Source organism: Microtus pennsylvanicus, chromosome 1 (assembly GCF_037038515.1).
Source record: "Microtus pennsylvanicus isolate mMicPen1 chromosome 1, mMicPen1.hap1, whole genome shotgun sequence".
NCBI lineage: Eukaryota > Metazoa > Chordata > Mammalia > Rodentia > Cricetidae > Microtus > Microtus pennsylvanicus.
The window spans coordinates 96,293,121-96,309,166 of NC_134579.1; the positions used below are offsets into that span (position 1 = coordinate 96,293,121).

Here is a 16,046-nt window from a genome sequence, read left to right on the forward strand (position 1 = left end):
TCGGTGATTTATGCCTGTTTAGCAGCACCTTATGTTAGTGAACCCTGCACCAGGTGTGTGGGGGTGGATCTAAGAGGATCCCAGCCTGTTGATCTTTGTGCTCAGGGCACAAATGGTGCTGTAGAGCGCCCTCTATCTGCCACTCTCTGAACTGCAATTTACAGTGTAGCCCTGTCCTGTAGGAGACCTGGGAATCTATCTGTTCTGCCTTGGGAACTGACCTTAGGGCCTGCTGCGGTCTGCAGTCCTGCCTGTTGTCTGAGCATCTTCTGTAGGACCATGCTTTCCTCTGACATCCCCACAGAAGATGTAATGTGTTTTGCTATTAAGGGAGAGTACGGGGATTGAGGGGATGGCTCACTGAGTAAAACATCTGTTATACAAGCACACCCAGAGCCCATATAGAGCTGCTGGGCACATGGTGTACCCGTGTTAGGCAGAGACAAACAGATTCTAACCCATTAGTTAGCTAGCCTGATCAAAACGGTGAGCCATAGGTTCAGCGAGAGACCCCGTCTCCAAAACTAAAGTGAATGAAGTAGAGAATCATTGAGAAAGACATCCTGACATGGACCTCTGTGGTCTACGCAGGTGAGCATAGAGGCTCCTTGTGCAGGGCATGTGGAGTGAGGGTTGTGGATTGGGGCTATAAATCAGTGGCAGACCTGATATAGATACCTAGTATTCCTGGGGGGAATCTTTTCTTCTTGGGAAGGAGTGTTGTAGGGAGGGAGAGACAAGAGTTTTCTTTATAATCTGGAATTTTGCAACTGGTCTCTCTACATCCTTAAGACCTCTCTCTCTCCTGTGGTGCCATGGTGCACACATCTCTGTCCATGGCCTCCAGTAGGCAGTGGGTGTGGTGTGACCTAGGTATAGGGCTGAGATTGTGTCTCTCCCTTCTTAGGTAGCAGAACCTCGCTGCAGAGTGGGGGTTGGCAGCAGCTCAGACTTGAGACAGATTTTCTGGTGTTCAATCCTGCTATCTGGTTCCGTTATACCTGAGCCTTGGTCCTCGAAGTCCCAGCAAAGTCCCATGGCCTTGGGTTGTTTGCATCTGTTCTGTGTAGGCAAGACCCTGGGTCACTATGAAGGGAATGTTGTTCCCAGATTTTAACCTTGGATTTGGAAGTCTTCCTGCAAGACTCCCCTGAACCACATGCTGAGGACAGCTTATCCGAGTGTCACAAGCCCCCAGTCCCACCCTGCCTGTGTGTGCCCTGTCACCTGAAAAGTTGCATTGCCATGTGTCTGTCTTTGTGTGCTTGGCTCTTAAGTAGCAGAGTGAATGCTGCCGTTCTAATTAAATTACCCACTTTGGAGCAGTGATTTAAGGCGCTTGTGAACCTCCCCACCTGAATTCAACGATTCAAGAGTCGATTTCACAGTCCTTGATTATTAAATTGGTCTATGAATAGTTTTCAATTGAACTGGAACTCAAAATAGCCTCTTTATATGTCTGTTTCCCATGAATATTAGCTCTTGCTTTACATTTGGGGTTGTGACGCACCTAGGGTGCAGGTGGCAGCCGGCTGCTTCTCTGTGGGGCTAGGGGACAGACAGTACGAGGCTTCCTGAGATTGCACGATCGAAGCCAAGCCAATGCCCTTGGTGCCACATGGTTGGTCCTGTTTTCTGCGGTTGTGTTGGTGGCCCAGAGCAGGGCTCCCTTTGACACTTTGCAGGACCAGCAGTGTCACAGGCCCCTGCTGAAGTTTCATAAATGTTTGACTTTCATTCACTTTCAAATTACACTTCAGCTTGTTTAAATGATTTTACTAAGTTATAATTTACAAAATCCTATACTCACTCAGATGTGAAATACATATTTGCGGGTGCCCACCTGACAGAAGCGCTATCTGCCGCCCTCAGGAGCTCAGGTTTTCTTGAAACAGCATAATCAAAGTGTGCCAAAGTTGTTGGAGGCAGGAGTGATCTGAGTGGCAGGTGTCTCTTGCAGGCCCCAGCCCCCAGTTTGTACATTTTCAGAGTAGCTGCAGTGTTCTGTTCATGGACACTTTGCACGAGTGTTACACATGTCACATGATAACAGAATCCTGTTGCCCTGCTTATGTATGAGGGAGGGAGGGAGAGAGAGAAAGAGAGTGTGTGTGTTTGCCCGCCTGCCTGGCTGTCTTTGCGTGAGTCCACATATGCATGGCATATATGTGGAGGTCGGATGATAACCTCCAGTATCAGTCCCCAGGCACCACCACTTTTGGCTTGAGACAGGGTCCTTTGGTGGCCTGGGACATGATCAAGTACTTTAGAGGGCTGGCCAGCAGACTTGCAGTATCTATCTGCCTGACTCCACCTCACATGTTTCCTAACACTGCTGGGCTTACAGGTGTGTACCGCCATGCCCAGCTCATTGTGTGGATGCTGGCGATCTAAACTCAGGTGCTCATGTTTGCAAAGCAAGTGTCTGTCAGCTGATGTACCTCCCCAGTTCCCAGATTCAAATCTTTGCGAGTTTTTAGAATTCCATTTGGGAAGAGGTCTCTGCTGTTGATGGGACACACACACTGCCGTTGTTGCATACAGCCTGCAGAGTGCCGTCTTGGATGGTGAGGTTGTTTGGTGTCCCCCCCCACCCCCCAACTACTCCTATCATCTGATCTGGATCTTTCTGTTGTGGCCCTGTCCTTCTCTGGGTATAGTCATAAGGATGGGGTGGAGCCCAGGGCACATGTGAGGGGCACCATTTGGGTACTTAATGATCCTTGCCCTTGCTGTTCTGGGGCTTTCTGTGCCCTCCAAAGGACCAGCGACAACAGGGGCTGCACTGGGTGGCTGTGGGACTGGTGGGGTGGAAAGTAGCAAGGGAACTTTCTGAGAGTCTTTGCCAAGATGCTTGAGGTCATTCTGGGAGGGGCCACAGCCCTTAGAGGCCTCAATCTAGAGACCTGGGCCTATGAAGTTTGCAGAGACAGCTGACTAAAGAGGGCTGTTGTGGGGCTGTGATGATGTAGGGGAGGCAGTGACCAGGCCAGGGCAGCCATAGGGATGCAATAGGAAAGCATATATTGTAAGGGAAGCCAGGCTTGGTGGCACTATCTGTAAACTGAAATAGGAGATTACAAACTCAAGATCAGTCTTGGAAACTTAGATACTGTCTTAGAGTAGAAAATACAGAGGGCTGAGGATGGAGCTCAGTGGTAGAGCACCTGCCTAGGATCCCCCAGTGAGGGGCTGGGGTGTGACTCAGTGGTAGACCACCTGCCTAGGATCCCCCAGTGAGGGGCTGGGGTGTGGCTCAGTGGTAGAGCCCCTGCCTAGGATCCCCCAGTGAGGGGCTGGGGTGTGGCTCAGTGATAGAGCCCCTGCCTAGAATCCCCCAGTGAGGGGCTGGGGTGTGGCTCAGTGGTAGAGCACATGCCTACAACTCTTCATTGTGGACTGAGAGCATGGCTCAGTGACAAGTCTTGTTTAGTATTCTTGAGGCTCCTACTTTAATCCTCTATACTGCAAAAATACATGTATAGAGAAAGGAAAAGTAGAGGAAGTCAGATACCATTGCCCGAGTGTGTCCTGGCATCTGTCTTCACAAGGCATGCCTAGCACCCAGTGTGAGGCAGTACTTTCTCCTTCAGAAAGTCTTGAGGCCCAGTGCCTGCTGCGGGGGCTGTGCTCCGCACCCTCCCTGTGCTGCACATCTGTGCCGACTGTGACTCACATGGGAAGTGCTTGCGCTGGCAATTTAGCTCATTCAGAAGTGCCGTCCTGAAGCGCCTGTGGCTGACAATCTTTCCCATTGTGTGTGGAGTTGCACTTCCCTCCCCTCGCACCGTGTTCTGGGATCACCCTGGGTGTCTTTGAAATCCAGAACCTCCTGAAAGGCACTAAGTAGCTATTCAGGAGCGAGGAAACGACAACGAGGTGTTTGCACGTGCAGCTCTATTTTAGGACACCCCTGTGGGGTACACAGTGGGGGATGTGCCCCAGTTCTGGGGGATGGTCACATCAGGCCTCATGGCTATACCTTCTTGTCTTCTGTGTAGTGCCCGGAGTCTGGAGAAGGCCCAACAGCAGCTCCAGGATGAGGTCCGGCAGGTCAATGCGCAGCTGCTAGAGGAGAGGAAGAAGAGGGAGTCACATGAGGCACTGGCCCGAAGGCTCCAGAAGCGCAATGTGCTGCTGACCAAGGTACAGTTCACCCAGCGTGGCCAGGTTCCACCACGCCTCCGCCTGACCTTTTAGCTCTGGTGGTCCGTCCTCATCCAGCCTTCTGTGAGGCTGCACGTTCTTGCCTGTGCTCCATTTCTCACACCTACAGCAGCTGTTCCATATCTGCTGGACCACAGGCCACGCACAGTGCTGGCCTTCCCCAGTGGCAGGCTGGAGCGGAACAGGTCAGTTAGGATGCGTGCTCTTAGTCCAAATTTAAGGACAGTTTTTGAATGGTACAAAGAGTAGTTCAGAGCCCAGAGTGGCAGCATATAATTGTAATTCTAGAATTTTGGAGACTGAGGCAGGAAGGGAGTTGGTGAATGAAGGCCAGCTTGGCCTCTATGCCTTGGCCCTCTCAAAACAGCAAGATCAAAACCAGTCTCCTGGACTCACTTTCCTTGTGTATCCTGACCTGGGCTGCAGCCCCCCAGGGGAGTGTTTCCACTGTCTTCCTCAGTGGTCACCAGCCTGCCTTCCTGTCCTTTGCTGCCTGCACAAATAGGGGAAGCTGGAGTAGGCTTCATCCTGAAATGGCATGAGGATGGTCTCTTGTCTCCAGGTGACAAGGCAAATTCTGTGACATGCTCTCCCTAGTCCCCAGCCTCTCTCAGACTTCTGGCTCAAAGGCAGTCTGGCTTGTTTGTGCTCTCTCTCTCTGTCTCTCTCTGTCTCTCTGTCTCTCTGTCTGTCTCTCTGTCTGTCTCTCTCTCTCTCTCTCTCTGTCTCTCTCTCTGTCTCTCTCTCTCTCTGTCTCTCTCTCTCTGTCTCTGTCTCTCTCTCTCTGTCTCTCTCTCTGTCTCTCTCTCTCTCTCTCTCTCTCTCTCTCTCTTTGATTTAAAGATTTATTTATGCCTGCACACCAGAAGAGAGCACCAGATCTCATTCTAGATGGCTGTGAGCCACCATGTGGCTGCCGGGAACTGTACTCAGGACCTCTGGAAGAGGAGCCAGTGCTCATAACCTCTGAGCCATCTCTCCAGCCCCTACCCAAAGCCTTTCTGATGCTTGCATGGTACACTGAGGTCTTCGAGTGTGAATGGAAATTCCTAATGAGTGTTATTTAGAGCGAGCATCTAATGGACTCTGGGCGTTCAGAGCACAAGGAAGCACGAGGAAGAATCTGTCCCTGGGTATATGAGAATAGGGAGTCCAGCTTGCTGGGTGGAGGTCTACCCTCACCCTGATGGGATGTGGGCATGAGGCCTAAGAAGTTGGTACACCCAGAAAATCTGGGTGTGTGTGACCAGGTCTGCGCTTGGTGGTGTCATTTGGAAACCTGACTCTTTGCTAGTGGTATCTCTAGGTGAGGATGTTGCTACAAAGCAAGCCATTCTCCTGCTTCCCGCTGCAGTTTCACAGCTACCTCTGACAGCCCTGTGCCAATCCCTCAGTGTCTGGGAAAGGGAGACCTGTCATTTGTATTGGCCTGTAGTAATAGGAGCGGTGGGGCTGCGTCCCCAGCACCCCGGCCGCCCGCATTGCTAGGAGCTGCGATGGGCTGCGTTCCCACCCAGCTCCGCACGGCTAGCTTTACCCGAAATAATTACACGGACACTGTATTCTTTTAATCACTGCTTGGCCCATTTCTATCTAGCCTCTTCTAGGCTAACTCTCGCACCTGGACTAGCCCATTTCTAATATTCTATGTAGCACAGCTAGGTGCGCTTTCCGGGAAGATTCTAGCCTAAGTCCATCCTGGGTCGGAGCTTCATAGCGTCTGTCTGCCCGGGAGTGGGGCATGGCGTCTCTTCTGAGGCGTCTGCTCCCGAGAGGAGAGCTGTCGAGTCTGAGCTCACTTCCTCTTCCTCCCAGCATTCTGTTCTGTTTACTCCTCCCACCTATGTTTTAACCTATGAGGGCCAGCCAAGCAGTTTCTTTATTTTTTTTAATCAATGACCTTCCTCCATAATTGGCCTCAAACATTTCTTCCCGGGGTTGGGTAAAGGCTGAGCCTTCCTTTTAGGCCCCAGGGTCCCTGCAGGTGGCCCAGGAAGAGAGGTAGCTAGAGTATCCCGGCATTGCCTCTTGGCTGAGAAGATGCTCAGTGTGTTGGCATGGTTCCTCTTCTGGGCCTTAACATCATCCTTTCCTGCCCAGCGCCTGTCAGAGTGAAGCCCTGTGATGGGAATATGTGGTCACGGCCCTCAGGCTTGACAGTGCAGTGGGAAAGAGGCCGAGCACTCAGCCACACGCTTACCAGCCGTGACAAAGACAAACACTGCTGTGCCCACTGACATGCGAGGAGCTGTCGGAGGTGAGGCTTAAGCAAAGACCCAGAGGATTTACTGTTTACCAGAGCATGTGAGGAGAGCTGGCCCCATCTCCACAGAGCCATGGTTCAGGGAAGAAGGCTGTCACAGAGCCACTGTTGATGCCAACATGCAGACACACGCAGACAGAAGGTGGCGCATGCCCTGGTCTGCTGGCTGTGGGCAGCTCATCACAGGGCTGTGCCTGTGCTGGCAGCATGAGAAGACAGAGCTGGCTATGGGAAATCTCAGAGTTGGGTAGGGAGGGATCAGCTTGATAGACTTTCTTAGTGGAAGTCAGGCTTGTGTCCTATGACCCAGAACTTCCAGACTTACTGTGTGATGAAGAGAGAGAGGTAGTCTGAGAACCTAACTGTTCCCTGTGATCTGAGAATCATTGCCCAGACTCTGCAAGAGTCAGCTCAGTGGGATGGCCCTGAGCTCCTTCTAGTGCACTGTGGAGTTCCACACAGGCACTAGTACAACAGCCCCCTAAGCATCCTGCAAACTCAGCAGTGAGGTCCCTGCACAGGGAAGCTCTGCAGTGCCGGCCCAGGAGATGAAGCTGCCTCTGAATTGTCTAGCGGGGAGAGACAGCACATGCCCATTCCATGCTTCCAGCTTGCCTTGCCCATCCCAGCCAGCCTGGTAGAAAAGCTCCCAGTGTCTGGATTTCCCAAGTTTGTTCATCTGTCACAGTCTTCTGGCTCCTTGGAGAAATCACTCTGGGGAGGCCACAATGGTTTTGTCTGCTTTCTGGAGAAGTCAGTGGTCTGAACTGGGTGTGTGTCCATAGTATTAAAATGTGCACACCCATGTCCTCCAGCTTCTATAGCATTCCCACATGTGTATGCCCACATGGTCCGGGATGTACCATGTGTACATCCACGTGGTTGGGATATTTTTTTGTCGGTTGCATTTATCCCATGGCTATTGTGGCCCGTGCTGTACACCAGAACTGCTGTGAACTTGGTGGCTATTTGGGCTTCATTTCAGGCTTAGGACTTGGGCGACAGTGAGGATTGTTGGCAATGGTGCTGATGCAGTATGGCCTCTGTTGAGCTCCCGTGGTTTCCTGAATAGATCCTGTGAGGCTTGTGCTGGTGTCCCGTGTGGATGCCTCTGTCCTTGACGTTCCCACGTCAGAGCTGATGGCTCTCCGGTTCAAACTGGCCCCACTCTGACCCGTGCTGTACTGCTGGCCTCACTCTGAGTGAGTGGAAAGGTAGCTATTGATTACCCAACACTGACTGATTATCTATAGCAGCTGTCCCTTTGAGATAGATTCAATGGATTGATACCCATTGCCTTCCTAGCCCTGGGGTACAGGAGTTTGAGTTGCTAGCTAGCTTACAAGATGAAGCTATTCATTAGGCTGGTCTGGTGAGGCACCAAGGGTATTGTCACGTGATTTCACAGGCGTAGTATAATGTCTCCTGCTGGTATCTGCCTGGCTATGTTGGACTCCAGCCTGACTGACCTGTGGTGAGGGAGTGTCTACTCCTTACTGTTCCTGTGAAAGCTACTGTCCGGCCTCAGTCTCTAGGACTGCTCACCTCTGCCTGACTGTCCTCTGTGTTCCTCCAGCCCATCCATCTACAGGGCCCTGGAACCAGCTATGGCACTCTGCCTTGGCATCCCCTCCAAGGGGCCTCTTTGCCTGCTTCACATTTCGGTTTATAGTGGTTGGCATGCGCAATTTTGTCTCGAGACCTTTATTAAGCGGCTCCAGTCTAAGGAGTTAATTGTTACTGATAGCTAAGAGTATAATTACCTTGGTAAAATATCATGACTATTTTAAGCAATTGAAAATTGGCTTCTGGCACTTGGTGAACACAAACCATTTTCCTATTTGAGGCACGCTATTTCCAGTATGCACTAATATTCTACACCATAGTTGCAAAGTCATATTTATAGAATGTAAGCAAGATTTTAATTTTTTAAATGAAAGAAAACCTTCTGTTTTTCCTGTTTGATCCCCAAAGTCCCCAGGGGAGCAGTCACTAGAAAAAGGTGACCTCCTGGGCCTTTGGTGACTAGTCCCTTCTTTGTTATATGGTAGCTGCAGAGGACATGTAGTTGTCATGGTGGTATCCTGTTTTAGGACCCTTCAAATTGTTTTAGTAGGCCTAGACGTGGGTGTATGTGTGTGTGTGTGCTTGTGTGCATGTGTGTGCATGCACTTATGTAGTGGAAATCAGAAGACAACTTGTAGGAATTCGTTCTCTCCTTCCATGTAGGATCAACAAAGATTGTCAGGCTTGGCAGTAGAGTGCCCTCACCCTGTGAGCCCTTGTCTTTAAGACAGAGTCTCTCGTTTGCCTGGAACTTACCAAATAGGCTTGACTTCCCCTGATGACCTGTGCTCCCTCGCTCCCAGAGGACCCACTGCCTCCTGACTTTGAATGTGCCCAGCTGTGGACTGACATTAATGGAGCCACAGGGCCCCTGTTTTCTCATGGCTGGTTTCTGTTATCCTCAGTGCACTTTGTGTTGCTCTTGTGTGGACCTGAAGTTGCTAGATCTTTCCATTGCATGTCAGTGTTCTACCACATGAATGAATTGCTGCTTTTGTACGTATACTTGAACACAGCAAGTGCTTACGCTGTGACTGACAGCTCTGGCCTTCAGTGACCATGGGCTTCTTTGGGTTGGCAGGCCACCTGCCACCCAAGTACCAGGTGAGCGTGCTGCTTGCATGCTGCCATCCTCACACTCTAGATTCAGTTTTTTGGCCTCTCAGTGTTCCCTGGGGATGAGCTCTGGACTCTGGGTATGATCCCCTGCTGGGAGATAGGACCCTCTTCACCTGTGGCGTGCCATTCCGCTCTTGTCACTGCTGCTGTGTCTGCAGGTGAGCAGACGTTTTTCATTTTAATTGCAGTCCCGTGTATCGATTTTCCCTTTCTGCCGGCACTCTGGGCGTCTTGATTAAGTATCTCTACTGACTGAAGTCAGGCAGATATTAAAGGGATCTCATAGCTTCCTCCAAGCAGTCTATGGTTTTACCTTTTATGCTCACGACTGACAGGCATCTGGGATCGGCTTCAGAGTGTGACATGAAACAGGTGCCCAGGCTTGTTCTGTCCTCCGTGATCTGTTGTTGAGTAGCTCTGCTCGTGGATGGGCCATCCTCTGGCCGACCCATAGTGGGCTGCTGTGGAAGCCATGCTATCAATCAGCTCCTTGTGTCGTCTGCCAGTGTCGCCCCGTCTGTTGATATCTGCCCATGGAATCTTCCAATTCCATTGTTCTTCACAATTCCTTAGCTGTGGTGAGCCTGGCTACCTACTCTAGATCAGCGTGAGCCATGGAGTGAACCCAAGGCCAGTCTGAGCAAACTAGCCAGACCCCGCTGCAAAACAAAACATGAAAAATTGCCTGGGTGTGTATGTGTGTAAATGGCTAAGGAGGTGAAGTGCAAGGATTTGAGTATGACTCTTAGGACTCACAAAAGAGCTGGGTAAGTGGCTGACAAGGGGACCCAAAGGGAAAAGGTGCTTGCTGTCAAGCTTGATGACCTCAGTCCCTGGAACACACATAAAGATGAAGGTAAGAAATGACTCTACAAAGTTGTCATCTGACTAACACATGTATAGCATGGGGCCCTCCTACCAATAAATAAATAAATAAATATGAAAAAAAAAATCAAGAAAGGGGCTGGAGAAATGGCTCAGTCATTAGAGCTCTTGCTGTTTTCCAGAGAACTCAGGTTCAGGTCCAGCAGCCTCACTGGGATGCTAGAACTGCCTGTACTTCTAGCTTCGGGGTGCCCATCATTCTTCTCTGGTCTCTGGGGACACATGCATACACACACATACACACACACACACACACACACAAATAAATCTTAATTTTTTTTTTTTATGTTTTTCACACACGGGTAGCTCCGCAGCCATACCCACAAATTGCTTGGCAAGAATGCTTGCATAGGATCCTGGTTTCCATCCCTGGGACAGATAACTAAAGTGATTGCTCCCACAGATCTTTAGGTCCCCTACACCTCCCTGAGTGCAGCTGGTTACCTCCCACAAAACGTGCTACAATACAATTCAGATTGCAATGAGTGTATGGATCATTTTGGGGATAAATCGTATCTTAGTGTTGTTTAGTTTTATAAGTGGCATTAACCATCCCTCATTTACTGAGATGGTCTTTAATTTTTCACAGCAAGTTTTATAGATTTTACACTAAAAATCTGACATGGCATTGGATTTTCCTCCCTGACTATTTTCTACTTGTGGTATGTGCTACTTTTAAAAGACTTATTTTTGGTTATGTTTGTATGAGTGTGTGTATTGGGGGGGTGGTACACATGGGAATGGTGGTTTCTGAGGGGGCCAGAGGTGTCAGATCTCCTAGAGCTGGAGTTAATCACTCGTGAGCCCCCTAGCACCAGTACTGGGAGGTCAATTTGGGTCCTCCCTAAGAGTAGGAAGTGCTCTTAACCCTTAAGCCATCTCTTCAGCCCCTTCTGGTGGGTTTTAATGGTGTCTTAGGAGACCTGAATTTTATTTATCTTCTGTCTGATGGGTGTGATCAGGCCTGGGTGATGCCTCCTATGGTTGACTCTGCTAACCCCCAGTGCAGCCCGGGGAAGAGCATGCTGGAGGAAGAAGCGCCTGCACACTGTATCCTGAGGCTGAGCAGCACGCACGCAGTGGGGATTTTGTTTGTTCGTCCAGTGATCATGGCGTCTCAGGAAGCTGTGATGATAGAAGGTATCCCTTATGCCTGTGACCGAGCTGCTCCTGCAGCAGACCTCAGTGGTTGTGCTGCAGAGTGAGCATGGGTGCCAGCTGTGCCATCGTGTCTCCCACCTGCTCTTGTATTGTCCCATGACCTTCAGGATATAGAGCTGTCTGGCCATGTCTGTAATCCTTGTTCCCCATCCCAGCTGAGTCTGGTATTTAAAGAATCTCATCAAAGCAGAATCATATTTGTTGTTTTTACATTTCTCAATTAGGTTGTATCACTTTAGAGCAGTTTTAGGCATTATTAAGTGTGTGTGTGTTTATGCGCATGCACTGGCACATGTATGATATGCTGCACCTACGGAGTCCAGAGGACAACTTTGTGAGTTCTCTCTTTCCATTTTTATGGGTTCTGGGGGTTTTACTCAGATTACCCCACTAAGGTACTTCACCAGCCCCATTTTTAGCTTTCAAGCAGTGGCAGCAAGCCAAGCATCTCTGGCACCTTTCTCCCTTGCCTGTGCCTGCATGGCTTCCCTTCTGCTAACTCTTAGATTCTGGGTCTTGTGCACTGTTGTGGTCAATGTTCTAGTATGGAGACACCTTGGCACTGTAGGGTCACTATAGGCTCGTCATCTGTGAGACTGGACGGGTGTAGGATTTCCTTATTACAGGTGGCTTTCTCCTCCCTGGACACCTGTGCCGGTGTGGTCATGTCTTCCTCCTACTATTGCTTTGGATGTCTAGCAGCTTTGCCCTCCACTGCTTCTCACAGTGCTTTCCTATGTGTTTTGTTGGACAGCATACAGTTCTGCTACACTGGAAATACATCTTTGTGGTTCCTCCATGTTTTCCATAGCTCCATCACTCATCTCTTTTACATCACTGATTATTTTTTTTCTTTTTTTTAAATTTATTTATTTATTAAAGATTTCTGTCTCTTCCCCGCCACCGCCTCCTATTTCCCTCCCCCTCCCCCAGTTAAGTCCCCCCCCCAGCCCGAAAAGCAATCAGGGTTCCCTGTCCTGTGGGAAGTCCAAGGAACCCCCACCTCCATCCAGGTCTAGTAAGTTGAGCATCCAAACTGCCTAGGCTCCCACAAAGCCAGTGCGTGCAGTAGGATCAGAAACCCATTGCCATTGTTCTTGAGTTGTCAGTAGTCCTCATTGTCCGCTATGTTCAGAGAGTCCGGTTTTATCCCAGGCTTTTCCAGACCCAGGCCAGCTGGTCTTGGTGAGTTCCCAGTAGAACATCCCCATTGTCTCAGTGTGTGGGTGCACCCCTCGCGGTCCTGAGTTCCTTGCTCGTGCTCTCTCTCCTTCTGCTCCTGATTTGGACCTTGAGATTTCAGTCCTGTGCTCCAATTTGGGTCTCTGTCTCCTTTCATCGCTTGCTGAAGGTTAATATTCAGGAGGATGCCTATATGTTTTTCTTTGGGTTCTCCTTATTTAGCTTCTCTAGGATCACTAATTATAAGCTCAATGTCCTTGGTTTATGGCTAGAAACCAAATATGAGTGAGTACATCCCATGTTCCTCTTTTTGGGTCTGGCTTACCTCACTCAGGATAGTGTTTTCTATTTCCATCCATTTGCATGCAAAATTCAAGAAGTCCTTGTTTTTTATTGCTGAGTAGTACTCTAATATGTATAAATTCCATACTTTCTTCATCCATTCTTCCATTGAAGGGCATCTAGGTTGTTTCCAGGTTCTGGCTATCACAAACAATGCTGCTATGAACATCGTAGAGCATATACTTTTGTTGTATGTACATCACTGATTATTGCTCCTCTGCCTGGGTGGATCTGACTGGATGTTCATCAGCTAGAGGGTATCACAGTTGCCTGGGGGTTCTAGCAGTTGGGCTTTGTGTGGACACGAGCTGTGAGTACCCAGCAGTCCTTGGTGTGGACACGAGCTGTGAGTACCCAGCATTCCTTGGTGTGGACACGAGCTGTGAGTACCCTGCATTCCTTGGTGTGGATATGAGCTGTGAGTATCTAGCAGTCTTTGCTATGTCGTGCTATGCTGAGTTGAGCCATTTTTGTTTGTTTGTTTGCTTTTTTTTATGTGAGTGTATGCATGTGAAGGTCAAAGGGCAACCTCTTGGTGCCTTCCTCAAATGCTCTTCACCTTGAATTTAGAGATAGGTTTCTGAGTAGGCTAAACTGACAGGCCACTGGGCCCCAGGGATGCTCCTGCCTCCACTGCAGGGTTACAGATCACTCCCATACTCAGCTTTTATGTAGATTCTGGGGAGCAAACTCGGCTCCTTGCTTGGGCAGCAAGCACTTAACTAACTGGTCTGTTTCCTCTGCCCCCAGACCAGTGTATTTCACTTAGGAATATGACTTCAAATTCCTCCACATTTTTCTTGACTGGATACTCAGTTTCAAAGCCACTGGTTGCCCTTGCAGAACATGGTGGCCCGCAGTTTGCCCAGCGTTCATCTCTGGTTACCATTGCAGAGCATGGTGGCCCGCAGTTTGCCCAGCGTTCATCTCTGGTTGCCCTTGCAGAGCATGGTGGCCCGCAGTTTGCCCAGCGTTCATCTCTGGTTGCCATTGCAGAGCATGGTGGCCCGCAGTTAGCCCAGCGTTTATCTGCTGGCACATTTCAGTTGCCTTGAGTTCTGGCAGATTTGAGTACAGTGGCTTTAATGGCGGTGTGCTCCTCAGTGGTGCTGGTGTGCTGACTGCTCAGCTCTGAGCACTTGTGCTGCCAGACCCTTATGCATGCAGCCACCCTCACCCCACAATGGCTTCCACATACAGGACTCTCCTGTCCTCTCGTGAGATCTCCTTGAGGCTGGGGCTAATGAAGAAACTGAGGCACAAAGCATCTCAAACTTTGTGGGAATTCAGAGCAGTTCTAACCTGGTTGCCTGGTGTCACTACCTTAAGAACAGATTCATGACTGAATTTTTTCTGTTTTGTTTGCTCCCCCCTCTCATGTGTGTGTGTGTGTGTGTGAGAGAGAGAGAGAGACAGAGACAGAGACAGAGACAGACAGACAGACAGACAGACAGACAGACAGACAGACAGACAGACAGACATGTGTGCAAGGATGAATACATTCAGGCCAAAGGAGGATGCTTGTCCCATCCCCCCACCCCCAATTACCCTGGTTTCCTTGAGAGCCCACTGAGCCCAGCCAGAGCTTGCTGGGTATGGTTTTTTGTTTGATCTTTTTGTTATTTTGGCTCAGTTTGGTAGACAGCAATTCCCTGTGTCTGCATGCTTCCACAACTCTGGGGCTACAGGCATGTGTAGCCATACCTAACTTTATGTATGGAGATTCAAACTCAGGTCATCATGTTCCACAAGTAAACACTCTTAATCCCTGAGCCGTCTCCTCGGCCCTCTGCTCTGTTGCTTACTCTTACTATTGTGGCACCTCTGACCACACTGGGACCTCCACAGAACTTATCTCTGGTTTCATTCTGGCCTTGTAATGAGTGGCAGTCCCCTGTCTTCAAGGCAGGTGTTAGTGTTATGTGGAGGATGGTGGGTGCTGGGTTGTGCTGTTTGGTACCCATCCTATGGTCCTGGTTTAGAGCTCCATCCTTGGCTCATCGCTCCCAGCCTTATCTTCACCTCTTTTCACTGTCCCGCAGTGTGGGACTCCAGCCACAGAGAAGGGAATCTTCCTGCTCTCTGCCTTCTCTGTGCGAATGATTCTGGATCACGGGGAAGCTGTTGTTTGGTAAATGGTGTTCCCCGTAATTCTGCAGCCTCTGGAGTCTGCTGCAGAGCGTCCCTCTGGCAGCCATACAGGCTGCTTGGCAGGAGTGGATGCTCTGTTCTCTTATCTTCTTCTCATTGTGTCCCCTGCACAGTCTGTGTGGCACCCTCTGCACTGTGTCTGCTTCTGTGCATTGGTGGCGAGGGAGTCCCTCAACCTGTACTGAGGCTTGAGCCATGGGCCTTGAGCATGATTGACAAGGGCCCTGCCACTGAATAACATCTCTAGCCCTTTGTAAAAACTTACTAAGTTACCCCAGTTGGCCTTAGATTTAAGGTCCTCCTGCTTCAGCCCTTGGGTAGCTGGGACAACATCTAGTCAGGCGTGTCTGGGAGTCCTTTCTTATGACCACTGTTGAGACTGGTAGCCTTGTAGTCAACCCTTGGCCTGTAGCAGGATCTGGCCTGGCTGAGCAGGCATTTAGTTCTTGAAGGCCTCAGGACCCTTTGGAGCTTGCAGCAGCTGCACACATTGCAGTTCTGACCGCTCTTCCTCCATGGGAAGCTGCAGGGCCCTCCCTGGTGCCCTGGGCAGTCTGATCTGGTGTGCAGATAGGAACTTGACTCCATGTGGGTCCAACGTGTTTCTTAGGAGTGGACAAAGGGGCAGGCCTTCTCTGGAGTGTGGCTCCTGGTGGGCCCTTCTTCTCTCTGCCCCTGGTACCCAGCCTGCCCCCTGCTGCTGCAAAGGGGGAAGAGACTCACCGTGGCTCTGGGCCTTTCAGAGCCGACCACACTGAGCACTCTCATCACTCTGGCACAACCTGAATTAGACACCTCCTCTCCCCTGTGTTTGAGTGCGGAGGTCAGAGGCTGGCATGGGATGTCTTCCTCCATCACTCTATACTTTATTTGAATCAGGATTTCTCTATGAATGCAGACTTTGCCCATTGAGATAGTCCAGCTAGCCTGCTTGCTCCAGGGATCTGTCACTACCTCCTGATTGCTGGGTTGCCATGTCCACCTGACTTTTCACATGGGTGCTGACGGTCTGAACTCTGCTCCTCATTGCTGAGCCATCTCCTTAGCACTTCATCTGATGACTTCAAAACATGGAAATATGATGGGTGGAGGTGGTGCATGTCTTTAATCCCAGCACTTAGGAGGCAGAAACAGGTGGATCTCTGTGAGTTCGAGGCCAGCCTCTATAGAACAAGTTCGAGGACAGCCAGGACTACACAGAGAAACTTTG

At 50.0% G+C, this 16,046-nt stretch overlaps 1 protein-coding gene across 3 annotated transcripts in view; it reads left to right on the top strand.

Annotated features, from left to right (window-relative positions):
- Nucleotides 1-16,046, top strand: part of Mad1l1 (mitotic arrest deficient 1 like 1) — a 322,152-nt gene that overhangs the window by 125,825 nt on the left and 180,281 nt on the right. For all 3 annotated transcript variants that reach the window (XM_075974631.1, XM_075974638.1, XM_075974645.1), the window contains one exon: nt 4,002-4,146. In XM_075974631.1, the coding sequence (XP_075830746.1) occupies nt 4,002-4,146 (145 nt within the window). The remainder of the gene's footprint in view (nt 1-4,001; nt 4,147-16,046) is intronic.